The sequence below is a fragment of the Alosa pseudoharengus genome, unplaced genomic scaffold (assembly GCF_046254945.1).
Source record: "Alosa pseudoharengus isolate Yale_2024_CS ecotype anadromous, Long Island Sound unplaced genomic scaffold, YU_APseudo_1.1 YU_APseudo_1.1_scf_12, whole genome shotgun sequence".
NCBI classification, from domain to species: Eukaryota; Metazoa; Chordata; class Actinopteri; order Clupeiformes; family Clupeidae; genus Alosa; species Alosa pseudoharengus.
Window position 1 is genome coordinate 5,655,223 of NW_027468587.1, and position 21,414 is coordinate 5,676,636.

The 21,414-nt window shown below is 39.2% G+C and overlaps 2 protein-coding genes across 4 annotated transcripts in view; both read left to right on the forward strand.

Annotated features, from left to right (window-relative positions):
• The window catches only part of LOC143118763 (cell adhesion molecule CEACAM1-like), a 52,751-nt gene extending 40,652 nt beyond the window's left edge, over positions 1 to 12,099 (forward strand). For all 3 annotated transcript variants that reach the window (XM_076279856.1, XM_076279858.1, XM_076279857.1), the window contains one exon: positions 10,712 to 12,099. In XM_076279856.1, the coding sequence (XP_076135971.1) occupies positions 10,712 to 10,768 (57 nt within the window). In that variant the 3' untranslated portion in view covers positions 10,769 to 12,099. The remainder of the gene's footprint in view (positions 1 to 10,711) is intronic.
• A 4,131-nt stretch (positions 12,100 to 16,230) lies between these two features.
• On the forward strand, positions 16,231 to 20,665 carry LOC143118278 (cell adhesion molecule CEACAM1-like). Its single transcript, XM_076279361.1, has 6 exons — positions 16,231 to 16,409; positions 16,643 to 16,687; positions 17,268 to 17,516; positions 18,180 to 18,443; positions 19,126 to 19,392; positions 20,216 to 20,665. The coding sequence occupies exons 1-6, from the start codon at positions 16,358 to 16,360 to the stop codon at positions 20,329 to 20,331; spliced, it is 993 nt and encodes a 330-aa protein (XP_076135476.1). The 5' UTR covers positions 16,231 to 16,357; the 3' UTR covers positions 20,332 to 20,665.
• Positions 20,666 to 21,414: the final 749 nt, after the last annotated feature.

Here is a 21,414-nt window from a genome sequence, read left to right on the forward strand (position 1 = left end):
ACTGCATTTTTTGGGTTTCGGGGGGCCCAGCGCGGAGGGGGAGTGGCCCCCGGGGACCAAACGAAATTTTTCCGTAAAAGTCTAGTGGGGCTACATACCCACCAAATTTCATGTGCCCTGGTGTTTCGGTGCCCCGGGTATCGTTGACCAAAATTTCAGGAAGTAGATGACGAAAAAAAAAAAAAAATAAATAAAAAAAAAAAAACTTTGACAATCCCTATATGACCGCTTCGCTAGCTTCGCTAGCGGCGGTCATAATAAAGTTAAGGGAAAGCAAGGGAAAAAAAGTAGGTTTTTAACTTGGTTTTAAAACAATCTGTTGAGGGTGCGGCCTTTATGTGTTCAGGAAGCTGGTTCCAGAGTTTAACTGCATATGAGCTAAAGGCGGCTATACCACATTTAGTTCTAGTAGTTGGTGGAACCAGGAGTAGTCTCTGTTGCGACCTGAGTGACCTAGGAGGTGTGTAGTGGTGGAGTAGGTCTTTTAGATAAATGGGGCCGCTGCCATTCAGAGTTTTAAAAACAAGTAGCAGTGTTTTAAAATCGATTCTGTGACTCACAGGGAGCCAGTGTAAGCGTTTGAGTAGCGGTGTGATGTGATCTGTTCTTTTGGCTCTCATCAGAATCCTTGCTGCTGCGTTCTGGATTAATTGGAGTTGTTTGATTTTTTTCTTGGGAAGGCCTTTGAAGAGACTGTTACAATAGTCCAGTCTGCTCGATATAAAGGCGTGAATAAGTTTCTCAAGATCTGTTTGGGTCATGAGGTCCCTAAGCTTGGATATGTTTTTTAAGTGGTAAAAGGCTGATTTAGTAACTGTTTTAATGTGACTGCTGAAGGAGAGGTCGCTGTCGATTTGGACGCCTAGGTTTTTTACCGTTGTTTTAACTTCAAAACCTTTGGTGTTGAGAAATGAGGAGATATTATGCCTAGTATCTTTATTCCCAAAGGCAATCACTTCAGTTTTTTCCTTATTCAAATGGAGATCAATATGGAGATCAATAATATAAAACAATGACATGCTAAGACTACATTAAGGAGAATATCAATAATAAACAATAATGTCAAATTAATTAACAGCCTAATGCAAGGATTAAAGTTCTCCGTCGTAGGACGGATTTCCGTCAATTTGATTTTAGAAATGTCATATTTGAGATCGATGCAGATCCGATGAGAAAAAAAAAATAGGGGGGGGGGGGGCTATCACCTTTTCTTTTCCTTTTTTTTAAGGCAACTACAAATATTAGGTCCGATGAATTAATGTGTGTGATGATAAATGTTTAAAGACCTAATAGTGTTCTTGAGAACTTTCTGTGTCTCAATCAGTGACGGCTCAAGAAGATAGCCTAGCCTACCTCAGCCATGAGTTCCGCTTTGTTTATGTTGTAGCTACACGCTTGTCTCGTTGGCCTGGGGCGTTTGCTTAAAAAAAAGAACACATATGGAGGACTAATAACGGTTTAAAAGTTGGATTATAGTGACACAATCGAGACAGCTGATGAGGTTGGCAAATCCGTTTAACTTTTTTGGATATGATATTGTGAGCTCTATGTGCGAATTCGGAGAAGAAGCGTAGGCTGTGTTCTTTCCGTGCATCAATGTAGACAATTTCTTACTATCGCGAACTCTTGTCAGGGGAGGTCATTCATTTTGGGTGTCACCTATGACTTGAACAGATAGCCTGCTATGCCACCCCATGTAGGCTACTATTATTGTTACAGTTTTTAATCAATGCAACTAACATTATGTGTAAAGCGACGCAATATAAACCGTATGCAATGTATTATCCCGTCTGTTATGACATGTACAACAATGTTTTTCACAATTTGCAATGGAAGGTTTTGACTGAGCGTGTTAACATAAAATAATAATAATATTGTCATCATCGCGAACTGTTTAGTAAGGGAGTCAGTCGTGTTTGTGACGCACAGACAGCCTTGTAGCCTATTTTGCTTTAGGCCTCACTTTTAACGACAGTAGGTTGTGAGTGTATGTTGACAAAAAATAACCATGCAATCAAAATAGTCAACTTAAAACTTTGCTATAAAATATTATTAATTTATAGCACAAAACCATAACCAGTATGCCTACCAGAACCTTGCATATTAGCGTAATTTGTGTGCGTCTATTTGGCAAGGCCACTAGCTGTCATGGATGCGTTGTTGCTAAAGGAAGGCAGGTGTCAAAAGTTAAAAAATAAATGGAGATGGGCAGCTGTTGGAAATGGGGGAGAACTAACAAGCCATGGTGTAAAGAAATGAAAGTGCCAGGGGCAGTGTTTGGCAAGTTACTTCAAAATCGTAATGTATTATGTATTACTTATTACTGTCATTTCAAAGTAATTTGTTACATTATAATATTACTGTCTTTGAATTGTAAGGCATTACACTACTATTGTATTACTTTTAAGTTACTTTTACCAAAATATCTAGAAATATGGATTTGGAATTCTAAATGCAGTTTATTATGCTCAATGCAGCTCATTCCTTCTAATGGAGGGCGATGTGGTATAACATAATGACTAAGCTAGGCTTAAGGCTAACAACAGTAGAATGCAATAGGCGCAGTGATGGCTCATGATGCAATACAAGGAACAATCATAGCCAGAATTTTGTTAAAAGCAGACAAAAGGTCGAAGTCTGGTCAATTGTGATAGAAATGCTGTAACTTTAGGCTTAGGCCTACTCATTAAAATCAACAGAGAGCCCACTACCTGTATATTGTAACCCAAAACTTGTCAAGATAGGCTACACAGTGCCGCTGCTGGCCATTTTGGTGCCCTAACTGGTGAAATACAGTATTAACCCAAGTATGTCATCATATGGTCAACTATAAAGATGTAGGCTAATCTGCCTGTTCCCAGGGATGGGTAGTATTTCTGAAACATGTAATATGTATTTCAAATACAAAATAGTATTTTGTCATTTGTATTTTATTGGGTTGAAGGAAATGGCTCTGTATTTTGTATCAAAATACTTAATTGGTGTGTATTTTTGTATTTTAGAAATACTGCAAAATACTATATGTGAAACACACTAAAAAAAGTAGATACTACACACAGGTGTAATGAATAATTGGTTATTATTTTTATCGCAATCAGCTAATGTGAGAACAGCTGTGTTCAAAGACACTAACAGCTTTTCAGTGACGGCTATTGTTGAAGCATCAGCTCTGGTCTGAAGCACTGGTGTGAAGTCGTACGCAAGTAAAGATGAGCAAGTTTACCTGTGCAAGTTCACATAAGGACACTGACAAAGGCAACCATGTCCTATTGTCTCCATGCCAATCTTTAACAGAAAAAATGTCAGATATCTCAATGAACCACAATGACATCAATAGATGGTAAGGTGTTGAGTGTGTTTGAATTCCCTTCCTTGTAGCATCCATTTCTGCATTCTACAGTGGGGACAAGTTCACCTTGTTTAATTAAATAACAATTCTATTTCCTTATTAGCTGCATACTTGAGGTTAGAGATATTAAGGCATATCAAGTTTCTCACATACTGGAACTTCAAGATACATAGCCTTATCATTTTCTTATTCAGTTCTGCACTGGACTTGAATTACGACACGCTAACCATCGCAAAGTGTTCTGATGCTGGGAACAGGCAGGGATGGGCAAAAATACATCAGAATGTATTTCAAAATAAAATACCTAATACCCTCATTTTTAATGTATCAAAATAAACTACAAAATACAGTAACCATATTATGTATCAAAATAAAATACTGTATTTTTGTATTTAGAAAATACTCAAAATACTTTTTTCAAGGAAGTATGAAAGCACTGCAAAAAAAGCTTTTTAATATCCCAAACATTTAGCCTATTAAAACTATATAGTAAAAAACAATACAATTTGGCCCGTCATACCAAATAGTATACCGTATGCAAGTTCATGTAGTGTGATCAGAAGAATAATTCAAGAATTTACATTTACATTTAGTCAACTAGCTGATGCTTATCCAAAACGACTGACAGAGCTTTCAATTAACCACATTATAATCAATAGGCCAAAATCATAATTGTGTATCTGTGCCGAATTTCGTAATTCAAGTCCAGTGCAGAACTGAATAAGAAAATCATAAGGCTATGTATCTTGAAGTTCCAGTATGTGAGAAACTTGATATGCCTTAATATCTCCAACCTCAAGTATGCAGCTAATAAGGAAATATAATTGTTATTTAATTAAACAAGGTGAACTTGTCCCCACTGTAGAATGCAGAAATGGATGCTACAAGGAAGGGAATTCAAACACACTCAACACCTTACCATCTATTGATGTCATTGTGGTTCATTGAGATATCTGACATTTTTTCTGTTAAAGATTGGCATGGAGACAATAGGACATGGTTGCCTTTGTCAGTGTCCTTATGTGAACTTGCACAGGTAAACTTGCTCATCACAGCTGTTCTCACATTAGCTGATTGCGATAAAAATAAACCATTGTTGCCTAATTACCAATTATTCATTACACCTGTGTGTAGTATCTACTTTTTTTAGTGTGTTTCACATATAGTATTTTGCAGTATTTCTAAAATACAAAAATACACACCAATTAAGTATTTTGATACAAAATACAGAGCCATTTCCTTCAACCCAATAAAATACAAATGACAAAATACTATTTTGTATTTGAAATACATATTACATGTTTCAGAAATACTACCCATCCCTGGGAACAGGCAGATTAGCCTACATCTTTATAGTTGACCATATGATGACATACTTGGGTTAATAGTGTATTTCACCAGTTAGGGCACCAAAATGGCCAGCAGCGGCACTGTGTAGCCTATCTTGACAAGTTTTGGGTTACAATATACAGGTAGTGGGCTCTCTGTTGATTTTAATGAGTAGGCCTAAGCCTAAAGTTACAGCATTTCTATCACAATTGACCAGACTTCGACCTTTTGTCTGCTTTTAACAAAATTCTGGCTATGATTGTTCCTTGTATTGCATCATGAGCCATCACTGCGCCTATTGCATTCTACTGTTGTTAGCCTTAAGCCTAGCTTAGTCATTATGTTATACCACATCGCCCTCCATTAGAAGTGCAATGAGCTGCATTGAGCATAATAAACTGCATTTAGAATTCCAAATCCATATTTCTAGATATTTTGGTAAAAGTAACTTAAAAGTAATACAATAGTAATGTAATGCCTTACAATTCAGAGACAGTAATATTATAATGTAACAAATTACTTTGACGATTTTGAAGTAACTTGCCCAACACTGCCTGTAGGTGGCATTAATTATATAGTAAGTGTACCCTGTAGCCTCGTTTTGGTTTAAACAATGGCCGCCGTGTGAATAAGGCGAATACTCCCTTTACTTTGCTGTTTGCATCTTTTTGTACATTAAAAACCAATAGGTCGCGACCGCAAAAGGGGTGCTATCTCTATAGGTAGATATGAAGAACGTATGACTTATGGCCTGAAAAAAGTTCAGTCAAACGATTTTTTTTCACTTTAATCCCTGCCTAATGAAAATAAAACAATATTATACAAACCATAACACATAAGCGCTTAAACAACTAAGTACATGTTGAATAGGAATGTCTTTAGACCCCTCTTAAACGACCCAAAACTACCACAGGAACGGAGAGCACTGGGGAACTCAGTCTGGAATTAGACCTAGTTTTTATGACTGGTCGACATAACAGACGCTCATCAGAAGACCGCAGTGGGCAGTTGGGGATGTAAGGCTTGATTATTAAATTAAACTAGATGTACCGCAGAGCGGTACAAAATATGACCACCGCCCAGTCCAGCACATTTTTTCCACAAAAAAATGCGCTTCGCTGCGCGGCGGTCATAAATAACTAGGAGCAGATCCTGTCAGTGTTCTATAGGCCAAAGTGAGAGATTTAAATTTAATTCTGGCTACTATAGGGAGCCAATGGAGAGTAACTAGGAGAGGAGTTACATGTGTCCTCTTTGGCTGATTGAAGACCAGGTGTGCTCCAGCATTCTGAATCAGCTGTAATGATCTTATTACACAAGCGGGTAAGCCAGCTAATAGTAAATTACAATAGTCCAGCTTAGAGATGACCATGGTCTGAACAAAAAGTTGTGTGGAATCTTGTGTCAGATAAGGTCTGATCTTCCTAATGTTGTAAAGCATAAACCGACATGATTTTGCAATAGAAGCTACATGCTCAGAGAAGTCGGTCATCAATTACAACGCCCAAGTTACTTGCCGATCTAGTTGGGGTCAGTGAAGTTGAGTCAAGCTGGATGTTAATTTGTTGGGGAATAGCTGTTTTAGCTGGAAACACCAAAAACTCTGTTTTTGAGAGATTAAGCTGAAGGTGCCGATCTTTCATCCAGGCTGAAATATCCTTAAGGCATGCAGAAATCTGGTGGGAAACACTAGAGTCATCAGGTGGGAAAGACAGGTAAAATTGAGTGTCGTCTGCATAACAGTGATAGTCAAATCCATGGGAGCGAATGGTATCACCTAAGGAAGTGATGTAAATAGAGAAAAGCAAGGGTCCTAATACTGATCCCTGAGGCACACCTGTGGTGAGGTCATGAGACTTAGATACCTGTCCCTGCCAAGACACATTGAAAGAACGCCCTTTAAGGTAAGATTCAAACCAGTCAAGAGCTTTTCCAGAAATTCCCAGTTCAGATAGTATAGAAAGGAGAATGTCATGGTTAACAGTATCAAAGGCTGCAGATAAATCTAGTAGAATTAATACTGATGACTGAGCAGAGGACTTAGCTACTCTCAATGCTTCAGTCACAGACAGAAGAGCAGTTTCAGTAGAATGACCACTCTTGAAACCAGACTGCATAGGGTCTAGTAGATTATTCTGATGAAGAAAGTCACAAACTTGCTTGAAGACCACTTTCTCCAAAACCTTTGACAAGAAAGGAAGAAGGGAGACAGGTCTGTAGTTCTTCACCTCAGTTGGATTAAGTGTACTTTTCTTTAGCAGAGGTGTAACCCTAGCCTGTTTAAAAGAATAAGGAACTATTCCAGAGCTGAGTGAAGCATTAAATACATGTGTGACTGCTGGTAGAACAACGGGTGAGAGAGACTGTAGAAGAGTGGACGGGACAGGATCCAATGGGCATGTTGTTGGACGACTTCGCTGAAGCAATTGAGAGACTGCTTCCTCATCAAGAGGAGAGAAAGAGTCCAATGATGCTGTCATACTAACACAAGGCAAAGCCCTCCTTATAGGTGCATCAAACTGAGCACTTATGTTAGCAACTTTTTCAGTGAAAAATGTTGCAAAGTCATCTGCTGACAGTGAAGTAGTTGATGGTGGTGGTGGAGGATTGAGAAGAGATTTGAAAGTAGAAAAAAGTTTTCTACTGTCAGTGGCGCTCTCAATCTTGCTTTGATAGAATGCCTTTTTTGCAAGTGTAACAGTGGATGAAAAGGATGACAGCAAAGACTGGTAGTTACTAAGATCATTTCCATCTCTGGATTTACGCCATTTCCTCTCAGCAACTCTAAGTTCCTTTCGTACTGAGACTATACTGTTCGTCAGCCATGGATGACGAGGTTTAGAATGAGTAGGTCTTGAGGAAAGAGGACATGCTGCATTCAGAGAAGATGCCAGTGTATAGGCTCAGACATAGAGATTGTTGCCACAAGAGAGGTTTCTATCTGGGCTGCGTACAGTGTGCCCTCTCGTCTTAGCTTGCCCTAAATATCCCTACAAAATGAGATCTTGGACTAGAGAGAGAAGCTGTTCTTGTAGCTGAACTGATGAAGCAAGAGTATAACAACACCCAATGTCATTGGGGCAATTAGGGCCTGCACAGCATTTCAAGTAGTTTTGAATGAAAGCATCCACTAATAGTAGAGCGGCTACAAGGCCAATTTGGCAAGAATCGTGCAAATTATGATACAAGCATGAAACTTGGTAGGTATGTGCTTATGACCAATACAATAAAATCTACCTGATTGGCCACTTGAAATGGTGGCCATTTTCCAAGATGGCCGCCAAAAAAGACTCCAGAAATTGATTTATTGCATAGAATTGACCTAGCAAATTATGATACAAGCATGAAATTCGACATGTATGTGCTTAAGACCAATACAATCAAATCTACCTGATTGGCCACTTGAAATGGCGGCCATTTTCCAAGATGGCCGCCAAAAAAGACCCCAGAAATTGATTTATTGCATAGAATTGACCTAGCAAATTATGATACAAGCACGAAACTCAACATGTATGTGCTCAAGAGCAATACAATGAAATCTACCTGATTGGCCACTTGAAATTTTCCAAGATGGCTGCCAAAAAAGACCCTAGAAATTGATTTATTTATGATGGACACATGAAATTTGGCATGGATGTGATCAAGACCAATACAATCAAATCCACTTGATTTGCTACTTGAAATGCTCGCCATTTTCCAAGATGGCGTCCAAAAAGACCCGAGAAATTTGCAAATTTCAAATGTGCAAATTGCAAATGTGGTGTAAATAATTGTTCACTCTCCTTAAATATGTTTCCATAGATAATGAAGTGATACAGATATTAAAAATGTTCCACAATGACAAATAAGCCACTTATGACACACAAATAGCATGGTGATAACATGCTAATAATGCCAGTTCTTAATGTCAATGGAGGGCGTTGCGTAATGCCACCCCCCACCCCCCCAAACAAATAAAATGGTTATGACATGCTAATAATACAATGACACAAATATGCTAATAACGGCAATTCATGGTTTTCTCGATGTTGCTGTTAAATAAAAGATGCGTGTACACCAGAAACAACATCAGCTACCAAGTAGCCAAGGTCGTTGAAGAAGCTTTGTCATGAATTCGCTTTTTTCGCTCTGGACGTGACATTGACATGTTTGATTTAGCTAATCACATAACGGCTCTGGCTTGTCAGCCTGAGACATTCGAAGATAAGAGCATTCCAATTGTTTTTTGCCGAACTGCTCATTACCATTATATTAGCTGACTTTTAATTGCTAAATCGCTTAATCGCTCTGGTCGCCCAGATTGGTTCGCTCCCGGCGAATTGACTTTAGTCGCTTTATTCGCCGACCCTTCATAGACAAATAATGACTTCCGTCTTTCCGGCCGCATAGGTCGCTTTTGGTTTTACATGCAAATAACAGAGGTAACAGTTATTAACGACAAATAAGCCCCTTATAACACACTGATAACATGGTGATAACATGCTAATAATGACAATTCTTGATGTCAATGGAGGGTGGTGCGTGATGCGATACCATTGTGGTAATAATATGCTTTTTGCATATTATTACTTAATTCCAAAGGGTGAAATGTTGATGGTGTTTTCTTAAAAACACAATTGAAAAATTGCTCACATTTGCTGTGAAATGGACTGTTATTTTTTCCATGCTGAGGTACTTACTGCCATATTGTTCTTCTTGGCATCCGAGTTCTTTGCCTTGTTACAGTTACCAAAAAAAAAAAAAAAAAAACATGCTCTGTGATCGCCTGCTCTGGTTGTACAGTCGTATTTTAGATAGGCAAGTTGGTGCACGGCTCTGTCAGTCCTGATGCTGTTGCATACGCTCTCTTCTATTGTCCCTCTGTGAGATTTCTAAGATTAATTTAGCCCTTCCAGGGTTTGTAGTCTTTGTACATAGTTCATTTGTGAAACACTGAATCTCAGTTATGTGCCTTTTTGCTTGATTTTTGCTTGATTGAATTTCCAATGACTTCATCATAGAAGGAAACAGAAATGTAGTGAATGTTAACATTGATTTGGGCCACATCTGCTAAATTAATTGCAATTAATGAAGTTCTAGTGTCTTATTTGGTGGCCATCTTTAAAAATGGCTGCCATATTACATTTTCAAGTTGCAAATGAGGTGGATTTGATTATATTGCTCTTTAGCACAAACACACAAAATTACATACTTGTATCATCATTTTCTTGCTCACTTCTGCGCTAAATTCAGTCTTTTGGCGGCCATATTGTAAAATGGCTTCCATTTCAAGTGGTGAGTCAGGTAGATTTGATTGTATTGTTTTTTTAGCACATTCATGCCAAAATTCATGCTTGTATAATAACTTGCTTGATCAATTCTGTGCAACAAATCCATTTCTATGGTATTTTTTTGGTGGCCATCTTGGAAAATGGCCGTCATTTAAACTGGAAAATCAGTTAGAATGTATTGTGTTGGTCTTAAGCACATACCTGCCAAATTTCATGGCTGTATCATAATTTCCTTTGTCAAATCTGTACAACAAATCAATTTTTAGAGTTTTTCATGGTGGCCATTTTGGAAAATGGCCGCCATTAAAAATGGCAAATCAGGCAGATTTTATTGTATTGGTCTTGAGCACATACATGCCTAATTTCATGCTTGTATCATAATATCTTTGGTCAATTCTGAGCAATAAATCAATTTCTGGGGTCTTTTTTGGCGGCCATCTTGGAAAATGGCCGCCATTTCAAGTGGCCAATCAGGTAGATTTGATTGTATTGGTCTTGAGCACATACCTGCCGAATTCCACGCTTGTATCATAATTTGCACGATTTTTCCTGTAGCCGCTCTACTATAAATGTCCAACAAATGCTGTGGTCTACAGTAGAACACAGTGGCCACAAATGACGGACCTTTATGGGCAATAAATAATGATTATGTGCTGCACTGAGGTGACGAGATTACAAGCTCTGTATATGTGCTTTCCTATTTCTGACAAGATGTAGTTAACTGTAAAGTTTATTACATGATTTGCATGTGCTTTTCCAACAGGCTCCTCGACCACCCCATCAGGTACCAGATGTGACGTATGCTCAGGTCAGGAAGTGACCATCCTCTCTTAGTTTCTCTGACCGCACTTTTGTCCTGCTACTGTCCATGTGTCTCTCCAAATACCATCACTGTGTTCATTTGGGTTGCACATATTCATTATTTCAAATACCATCACTATGTTCATTTGGGTTGCACATATTCATTATTTCAGTTAATTTAAGCCCCATTGCAGTGTGTATTTACATACTTAAAGATATTTTATTGTCATAGTGATGTAGTCTGATTAAAAACTGATTAATGTGTAGAGTGTTGATCACTCTGTTGAAGTTTTCAAAGAGATGACATGGATAGATTAATTTGTAGACCCCAGAAGTCCCTTGTTGTAGAGAACTTGTATCAAGATTTGGAGTACAAGATGCAATCTTTGTCTAATATGAACCTGCACTTTATCGTCTTTATGTGACACATGTGATAATGTATCTCTCAAAGCCACAATTATCAATGCTGGTAATTATTAGTTATCGTATTTTAAGAATAGCATAGTGAGGTGTTTAGTAACACATTGTTGTGATGGCGATGTAGAGGAGATGATGCATTCAGCTGGAGAAAGTGGATATCACTTGATTTCAGACATTTCAAAGCACCTATTTTGTCTTGCAAAGTATAATGCTTGGCTTTATATGTGAGTATTAGCTAAACATTTTGATGGTGGTTAAAATCACTCCCGAAGATTTGCTGGGGTAATTTTGTGCTTTGGTACTATGTTTTGTTAGTTATTTTTTTAATCATGTAATTTTTCATTATTGAATTCTATCATTTTGTGAATATATAGAAAGAGCTAAACAGCTAGCCTGCTTTAAAAGTGTTCTATATCTCCTAATATGAAGTCAATCAATATTTCATAACATTATCTCCATATTAAGATTAGACTTTACTTTTAGGAGTTACCCATGAAAGATCAGGAAATAATTAAGTGTTATGAAATTACAAGTTAGCAACAATTTATTGTGTAAAGAGTTTTAATATATTTTATCATATGCACTGTGTTATGAAAAATGTCTTTTCATCTGTTGGATCATTTATATTCATCAGCCATATTGTGGTTTGTTTCTCAACTCCATTTTGTTGTTGTTTTTTATTTTATTTTGTGATGTGAAAACATGCCTCAGGGATGCCTGGTTATAGTAATGCACTGCAGTCTTTTCATCAAGGCTGAATGTACACATTTCCCCCTCTTTTAATTGTGCCATGTACTGTGCAAATGCACTTATTAGAGTTGTGATGCCTTTCAAATGTAAAATTGTTGTATTTTTACATCGACTTTGAACAGATTGTGAAGATTAAGAGGCATTGATTCTGTCGCAAAATAAATTCTAAATGCTAAAACAGTTCTCTGTTTGCCTTCTACCCCACCCCCATACACTTGCACACATTAACTGAGATACATTTACATTCAGTTCCAGGTTCTGAGAGGAAGCTGCTTTTGTGCAAAGTTGTACGGTTAATAGTTTCACAATATTTCCTTCCCATTTAGATTGTATCATTTCACCCTATTAATGATAGTGATGGGAAATTAACTGTAATAACTATTCATCAAATATATGTCTGACTGTATCTGCAATCTTCTAAAGGAAACAGGTGTACGTATTCCAGTGAGCATGTTGTGGTGAACCCACACTACAAAGTTTGCACCACAACTGCAATGCTGTTGCACACATACCCAGAGGTGCTTTGCATCGCCTCGTGAGTAGAAAAACAGGATGTGTGCCCACCACCTGCCAAACCTCAGGGGTATTCAGAAAAACAAAGCAAGGTAGCACACAGGTGTGGCTGCCAACAGACTAAAAAAAATATTTTCACTTTGTATACAAACTCTGTGTATACAAATTCAATTATTGTTATTTAATTAACACACTAACATGCTTCTGAGAGCAAGAAATGGTAAGAACCAAAAGATCCCTTCCCCCACTGTAAACATGTGGATGGAGCACACACACAGACTGTTATCATGCATGCTGTGGAAATAAAAAAAAACTTGTGGTCTATTAAACCCTGACTGTCTATTACATGTGTTCACACAGTGTCTATACTGTCCTCTAGTATGTTGTTGATCCTGAATTTGGTTCCATTCTGAATGCCTAACGTATAGGTAACCCTATATGTTATCCTTCTCTTTACATGAGATGGAGGTAAGCTTAAGGAGCAGAGATATTTGAAGTTGTAATAACATAAAAGAGACAGCTGACAGCTTGGCTTAAAGAGAGCAAAGGGGTTGTCATGTTCCAGTGTGTGGTGTGTTTTTATAGTTTAACACTCTTGTGTGACTCTTGGCACACAGCAAATTTTGAGTTGCAGAGAGGTCATTGCCATCATGCGATCTGTGGAGGAAATGCCCAGGAATTTCACAAGTCAACGTCATCAGACTGCAACTCTAACACTTGTGTCACAAGAGATCGATGTTTCAGTGATGGATGCTTAAGGTAGAATTACTCTTGTGTTATCAGTGTAGTGAGCTAGGTTCCCGTTAATCTTTTCTTCCTGTTTCATTACACCACCACCACTTTGGTCATCATGACTATCTTCAAAGAAAGTTCACCACACAGGTCAAAGCATTTCCAGGCAGGGGTAATAGGTCAATATAACCATAAGCATACAAGGACTTTGCACCATAGAGTAGCTATGTGCATTAAAGATTAAGGTTAGTCTGTGAAGCACAGCTGATTGGGAAATACCAGAATTTAGTTTATTTAGAATTCAGTTTAGACCATAAATGGCACATTAGCTGATTGTAATTAGTCAAGTCAAGTCAAGTTTATTTATATAGCGCTTTATACACAGAGGTCATTCAATGTGCTTTACATAAACAAAAGCAAACAGGACTAGCTAATAGGTAGGTGTACTTTTGCGTTCATTCATTATTATATTTGGGTAGGGAAATGGAAATTGAAAAACAAGTTGAATTTAATTGAATTGAAGTTCTATAGTCACTTGCTAAGTGAAAATGATGTCGTATTTTGACCTAGGATTACAACTGTTGACTTAATGAATGAATAATGTGAAATGCAAAATGCAATAAAGGAAAAATAAATGTCATTCTAACCATGCTATATACAGACATATTCTGTGACCTGTTGCCAAGGCATGCGATGCATTACAGCAATTTCACAGCACCTCACAGACATTGGCGCAAGCCGTGGATGCTGAGTGTAGATTTTGCCATTTTCACAATCACCAACTCAAGCGAGGAGTACGTTAGGCTTTCTCATGATGCGCAGTTGGAACATGACGTTTTGTCAGAAAACAGAAATAGGCTAACGGCCAACCCTGAGCGCATTCAGACTTCTGTAGGTCCAACCCGATGAAAATGTATGACCGGCAGGCGACCAAAGGAACCATTGTTACAGTTCAGACCTTTTAGTCAGCCTATAAGCTCACCAGGGTTAGCTGTACCACTGCCAGTAAATGTTTGACTAAAGAAACAATGAGTAGGAAGAGTACAAAGGTGGAGGAGATAATAGGTAATAGAGAGAGAGAGAGAGGGAGAGAGAGAGGGAGAGAGAGAGAGAGAGAGAGAGAGAGGGAGAGAGAGAGAGGGAAGTAGATACAGTCATAAATACCCATCTGTATATCTCTCACTTCAGAACACTGATGGTGTTATTTTGATACGTAAACAAGGAAATAATCTTAAAATCCTACAGAAGTTATTGTGACTCTATGGGTGACAGTGGGAGTGGATCTGACAGTACAATGGAGTAAGTAAAAGAGTGACCAGGAACAGCCACCACCTCTCCTGTTAAATGTTAACCACTCAGAGAGATAAAGAAACCGCCTGTGGCTCTATGACTAATATAAACATCTGTAGTATTTGGACTTCATGGATTGCTGGTATAGTTTTGAAATAAGGATTAAAGGTACTATATTCTATGTACTTCCTTACCAAATTCACACAGGAATTAATTCACAAAGGGAAGAATAAAACTGCCAACCAGATTTGAATTGTTCAGTGTCTTCTCCCTATAAAATGTATGTTGATTTTGTGACCTCATCTCACTCTTATCACTTCTGCCCCCCCCCTCTCACTCGCTACTTCTCCCTCCCTATTTTGACTTTGTCATTTCACTTTTAACTTCTGCTTCTCTCTTTCTCTCTCTCTCTCTCTCTCTCTCTCTCTCTCTCTCTCTCTCTCTCTCTCTCGCATGCACGAGTGCCACCATCTGGCGTGTGTTCATAATTGCCCAGTAGACAGCATGGCTGAAACTCAAACACATAAAAATACCTTGGAATTTGAAACATTTACTCAGACATTGTATCAGTGAAGAGATAGGCATCACAAGATAGAAGATAGCTTAGCCAAATTTACTTTGGAGCACTTACATGAATATTTAACACATGAATCTAACAAACATCCATTACATACAAAATCAAACAGTGTTATACAACAAGGAGGGAGAAACTAACCTTAAAATAAATAGAGAACAGAGAGTAGCAGTATTCTAATGTAAACATGTCAAGGGTTAAAAGAAATCTTAAATTATATGTTTTGGGTGGTGCATTTAAGGAGAGATCTATAAAATAACAGATCGAAACTCTGTTTGATGTTCTACATTCATCGGGAATGTCAGCTGATGTCATACTGTTAAGAGTTTTTAAGCAAACTAAAGCTACCGTTCACACACTACTTAAACCAACAAAAGCTAGACTGACTAAGCAACTTATTCATGCCAACAAAACATACATGAGTACATCTGTACATGAGTTTTTTTTTCAGACCCTCAATCATACGGAGTCAGTGTCAGAGTGTCCAGGAATGTAGTGGTAAAATAAGAGGTGGGTAAACTACAGTATTAATTCTGTGATCTTGGTGAGGTGGACTGCGCCATGCCGTATCGGACTTTTAAAAAGGGCATTCAAAACATGTTTGGTGATGGTGGATGTTATTGTCCAATGTTTATATCAATACCAGTGGTATTAAATGGTTCGTAGAGTGTTGATCAGTGTACATATTGTGAATGTGGATAACACAGTGTGATTTTTGAATGTTAAAAGTTGCAATAAGATGAATAAACTGTTTTGAGAGGTGGATAAGAGGCGGATAAACTCTATTTCAGAATTTTCAGAGGTGGATAAACTGTGTTTACTTGCGTTTAGCCTCCACTACATCCCTGAGAGTTTCTGTCACACATGGCGCACGTGGCATCGTCACACTAATATGGGTCAATGAGGGGTCAGAGGCAGTGCAAGAAGATTGGCACTGACAAGACCCCAGAAACCAGGAAGAAGAAAGGCACTGACAAGACCCCAGAAACCAGGAAGAAGAAAGGCACTGACAAGACCCTAAAAACCAGGAAGAGACTTAAAACAGTGAACATGGTTGAGCAACTATTTCCTGCAGAAAGGTGATGTACTAAAGCAGGATATTATGAAAGGCAAGTAGCTCTGTGTTCCCTGTACAGAAGAAGTTCCCACATTGCATGACACAATGACACATTAGATCAATATATAGCAGACTTCCAGAAAAACAGAATATTGCCAAGACATTGTGCAGTCACATAACTCTTTAAAAGAGAAAAGGTAGCTTTCCAAGGGAAAGAGAACAGCTCAGTCTTCAAAGAACAGAGAACAGGCCCTTGAACTCATACTTGAAGAATGGCAGATCATATGAAGCTCCTATACACTATTTTTCTATTTACAATAACAGGTAATATATCTCTCTCTCTCTCACTCACACACACGCACGCACGCACGATGCACGCACGCACGCACGCACGCACACACATACACACACACACACACACACACACACACAAACACACAAACACACACACATACACACACACATGAAAAATGATGGTAATCTTTGAACGCTACATTTTGAAAGATGATATGTTGTGCAGAGATCTCATGCTTGTCCTCTGTCTGTCTGACCCACAGAGTGTGTCCTCTCCCTGCCTCTGAGCTCTCCCCTGTCTGACCCACGTAAGCACTGGAGCCTGTGTTTCTCACAGTTAGACTAAATTATATTTGATTATATTTAATCAATGTTATTTGATTATATTTAAAAAGTCCTAAAAGTAGTTTAGGAGTATTTCACAATGAAAACAAAAGCTGTAAAGTTTTGCTAACAGTACTTTGTTATTTGTCACAATGGTTCTTTGGCTTGCCTGATATCACTCTGTTGCCTGCTATAAAACCATAAAATCATAAGGTCAGAGCAGTTTCTATTGTGTGTTTGCCATGATATGAACCAAATGAAGAAGTAACTCTTTGCTTTGCCTTACACTACTTCACTTCATCACTAATGTTTCAAAACTGAAAATAAGTTTGTACAAACATTGGAACGGCTTTGCATTCCATGTGTTAAAATGCTTATTTCCTTTTATATATATATATTTATATATATATATAACTTATAGAACTTATATAAAAAGAGTGTACTGATGTTCATGACATACAAGCTGACAGATGAATAAATAAGGGACAGACTGTGTACTGCATGTTTAAATAGCTCTCTTTATTGCTTTGGACTTTTGTTTTGAACACACGTTTTCCTAACTAGGAGGCCCGTACTTTATGTCTATCAGTGGGCCCAGCGCGGTAACGGCCGGGGTGCCGACAGAGTTCATCTGCTCAGCGGACTGCACCCCAGAGTGTGTCTACACCTGGCGGGTGTCTGGGAAGGAAGCGGAGGGTAACGCCTTGACTCTGACGGTCAGTGGCCGGACTGAGAGCCTGGAGCTGGAGTGCACCGCAGTCAACCCTGCCAGCAACGACTCACGGAGCACCAGCAGGACCGTGGAAATAAACAGTGAGTACTTCCGCAGAATATGCTGTAACCCGTTTGGCCCTGGGAACAAGGAAATGCTTGCGCTACTTACTGTAAGTAGGAAGTCAACAGTGGCATCAGCAACGTGGCAATTGCTATCAAAGTCTTTGATCAAGGTCCAGTTGGAGCATATGCAATTGCAGGTGAATCGACATACAGGGCCATACAGAAATAGAGGTTATAAAACTGGTCATTTAAATAATGCAAAACCCACGGACACATCATAGGACAATACACACCTGGTCAATACACTGAGTCAGTCCTCATCCTCTTACCTGGCCTCTTCTGTAATGGAACATTGCCTTCGTTTATCTACGTAATAAAGGCTGAACAGTGGTGTAGTCTATGTGATACGCAGGACTACGCAGTATACTCACTTAAAAAGCATCACCATCTCAGTACACTTAAAATAGGCAAGGATATATAGTAACATTTGGGGTTGATCACAGTGTACCCACTAAAGCTAACTATTACATCACAGTAGGCTATATCCACTACAGCTAACTAGACTACACCACTGAGGCTGAAAGAAAAGACACAAACACACTGTTTTATGAACTTATACTAGTAAGCAGCACTGCATGCTCTCTACTGTGCATAGTTTACTGATAACCTGTTCCTGGGTCTGTCTGTTTGGTCCTAAAGACCCGGTGATAGTGAAGCCCACCACCAGCTCTGATCCCCGGGAGGGCCAGGCCTTCGTGCTGGCTTGTCAGGGCTCAGGCCCCACCATCGCCACCGCCTGGTTCAAAGACGGTCAACCCCTCGCCACTGACGCCAGGGTGCTCCTCAGCAAGAACAACGCCACGCTAGCCTTCAGCTCTCTGCTGCCCTCCGATGGTGGCTATTATGAGTGCGAGGTGGCAAACAGCACCATCACCGTGACTAGCAGAGGGTACCTGCTGAGCTGTGAGTTCACTGCCTTATCACCTTATTTTGATATGAAAGGTTGTGGGGGTAATGATATGCTCATGTAATAGAACGTTATAAATGGCTGTACCTATTGCCATGTCATATGACATTTCTTTGAGATGAGCCCCACAATGTCCTTTTATCTAAATTACATGTAAGATCAGTTATATACATTGCACCTTACCAAAGACAGACCAGTGTACAAGATAGTTTTGTGTGCCATTCTCATCTACATGATCTAATCTAAAATGCACCAGTATGTCTTAAGTCAGATAGACTATGTATATGTGTAACAGAGGTCGTAATTTGTCCGCTGCTCACGGCCCTCGAACCCGCCACCTCGCGACACACCGGCATGGGAGTCGAACGCTCTAACCACTGAGCTAAAAGCCCAGGCTCCCAACTCAGTGGTTAGAAGCGTTCTTAAGGTTAGGGGTGTGAGGGTTTACACACGCAACTAGCATGCTCAGTTCGCCTCTGTTACATATAGCTATACAGTATATATGTTTGTGTGCATATAGGCTAAATGTAATCACAATGAGATACCCCCTTCCTCAGTATCCAGACCACAGTATATGTAAAAACTAGCACACATTCAAACACCTAGTTCATGTCAATAAATGGGATAGCATAGCTGGAACATAATACATGTGGCTGTGTTTGTCTTTTCCTTTCCTAGTTGGGACAATAGCTGTTAGCATCCTTGGCCCAGACACAGTGGAGGCCGGGGTAGAGCACAACTTCACCTGCCAGGCCAACTGTGAGCTGCCCTGCTCCATCTCCTGGAGGTTCTCCCACGGCTTCCCCGAGGGCTCCTTCTCGCTCAGGAGAACTGAGATCCGATGGACCCCAGCAAGACCCGGGATGGTCCAGTTGTTCCAGTGCATCGCAGAGAACTCACTGGCCCAGCGAATGGCCCAAGCCACTAAGAATGTGACAGTTCTTGGTGAGTCACACTTAGTAATCGCCTGATGGGTTTGTACTGAACTGTACAGTATATGCAGTATCTATGGGTTTCATTGTAAAAAAAGCTAGGTGACTGCTGCCATCTGCTGGTAATTAAAATGTATATAAAAAAATCAAGCAAATCACTAATATTATGGACCATGTGCATGCATTTTCAGTCTTTACCCCTACACTGCTTGATGGAAGCATCACTGAGTTAAAATGGTTATTTACTTATTTATTTACTTACTTATTCATTGGGCTGATTTACATATGGCAAGAACATACATATTTACATATTTACTAACTACTAATGGAGACATAAGAGAAGCAAACTCCACTGTAGCTAAATACAACCTGATTGAGAGAACATATAGGACCCGTTCCCTTCTACTATTTTAACTCTATTAACTGACTAAATAGCTATATAACTATTATTATAATAACTATTTTATCAATTGCAAGACTCTTTTCTTCAGTGGTTCCTCATTGGTGGGATTAATTGCTTGTTCTGCATTCCTGCAATAGTGTTGGATTGTTCAAGAGGGCTCTAAAGACTTATCTGTTCAGCTTACACTTACAGTAATTAATTAATCCTCAGAGTTATGGTTGTATATTCATGGTAATTGTTTATTTTTTATCATTTATATATGATATTGTGTTGACATTATTGTTATATTTGTCCTAATGTTGGCTTACCAAAAAACTGTTTACTGTTAAATATAACTATTGTACGGTTCATATTATTATATTCTGTAAAACAGAAGTGTCTGCTAAATACAATAACCAGCACCATTACTCAGATCCCATGCTTCTCCCCACAGCACGCCCTACCAGCCCGGCCCCCCATCCTACCCCCAGTGGCTCTATGATGGTGAGACCAGCGCTAGCTCTGATCTCCATGGTCAGCCTGCAACTGCTGTTTGCCTTGCCTGTCTAGTGGGGGCGCTCCTGTTCCACTGAGTGACATATTGCATGCCTTGTTTACAATACACCGAGCCAAACTGCACTTTTAATAAATGGAGTAGTCGCCCTGTTCATTAAATGTTTTGCAAGTTGCAAGTATTGAAAGGCCTTCTGTGGAAATGTGTATGTCTTTGGTTGCATGTCTTTTACCAAAGTCTTTCCTGATGCAAAGAAATTGACTGCAATGTATACATCAATTTATCTTTGTATGTTTTGTTTTCTCAGACGTATTGCTACTCAGACATAACAGAATACATTTTGCTCTAGATAAATGTGCCACAGGCGAATAAAAGATTTTTTATTGATGATTTTTATGATGACTATATTTTTCGTACTCACAGCTGCTTGTTCATCAATTCAGCCAACTCAAAGGCCCCTTTCTTTCTGCTTGATTAATGTGCTTGAAAATGGGCATGCATTGTTATGGAGACATAAAGCTTTGACCGCCATACTGTTTGCATTTTTCTGAACAATGTTATTGACTCTCCTGACGCAGAGTGTATTTTTAGCATGAGCAATCAGACATGGCACAGGGCCACTGAGTTAGGACTGCTGTGTGTGTGTGCGTGTAGCTGATATGGCCCCCCATGAACGGAATTCCACTAAACTTGGCATGCATTAAGAGGGTGTCATAATCATCCTACACTTCAGATTTTGCGCAGTTTTGAACCTGTCAGCCAAAGATACCTGCGATTAAAACGCCTCGTTGTTGCCTTTTCATTTTTAACTAGGTGGCGCTACACCTCACATGAGTGAATATGGGGCCTGTTGACATGGACCAACATTCGGAAAAAAGTTGGTCATCCTAGGCCCTACGGTTCTCAATATATTATATTATATTTATATTCACAGAACCAGCTAACCAGTATGCCACGGCTGCCCCTTAAATGCAGTTGGAATATCAAGACAAACTGGGACTGACAGTCAGTAACATTGGTGTGCATACACAAATCCTCCTCACCCCATTCACCTTCACTCCCTTCATTACATAGGGTACAGAGCTATCTCAGTTCCATAGCAAAAATATCTATGGAGCGTGTTTTTTTAGCTAGACCTA

Coding starts and splice junctions, on each gene's coding strand:
- LOC143118278 (XM_076279361.1), top strand. CDS start 16,358: ATGGCAGATCATATGAAGCTCCTATACACTATTTTTCTATTTACAATA. Junction 16,410..16,642: donor TTTTCTATTTACAATAACAG/GTAATATATCTC, acceptor TCTGACCCACAG/AGTGTGTCCTCTCCCTGCCT. Junction 19,393..20,215: donor TAAGAATGTGACAGTTCTTG/GTGAGTCACACT, acceptor TTCTCCCCACAG/CACGCCCTACCAGCCCGGCC.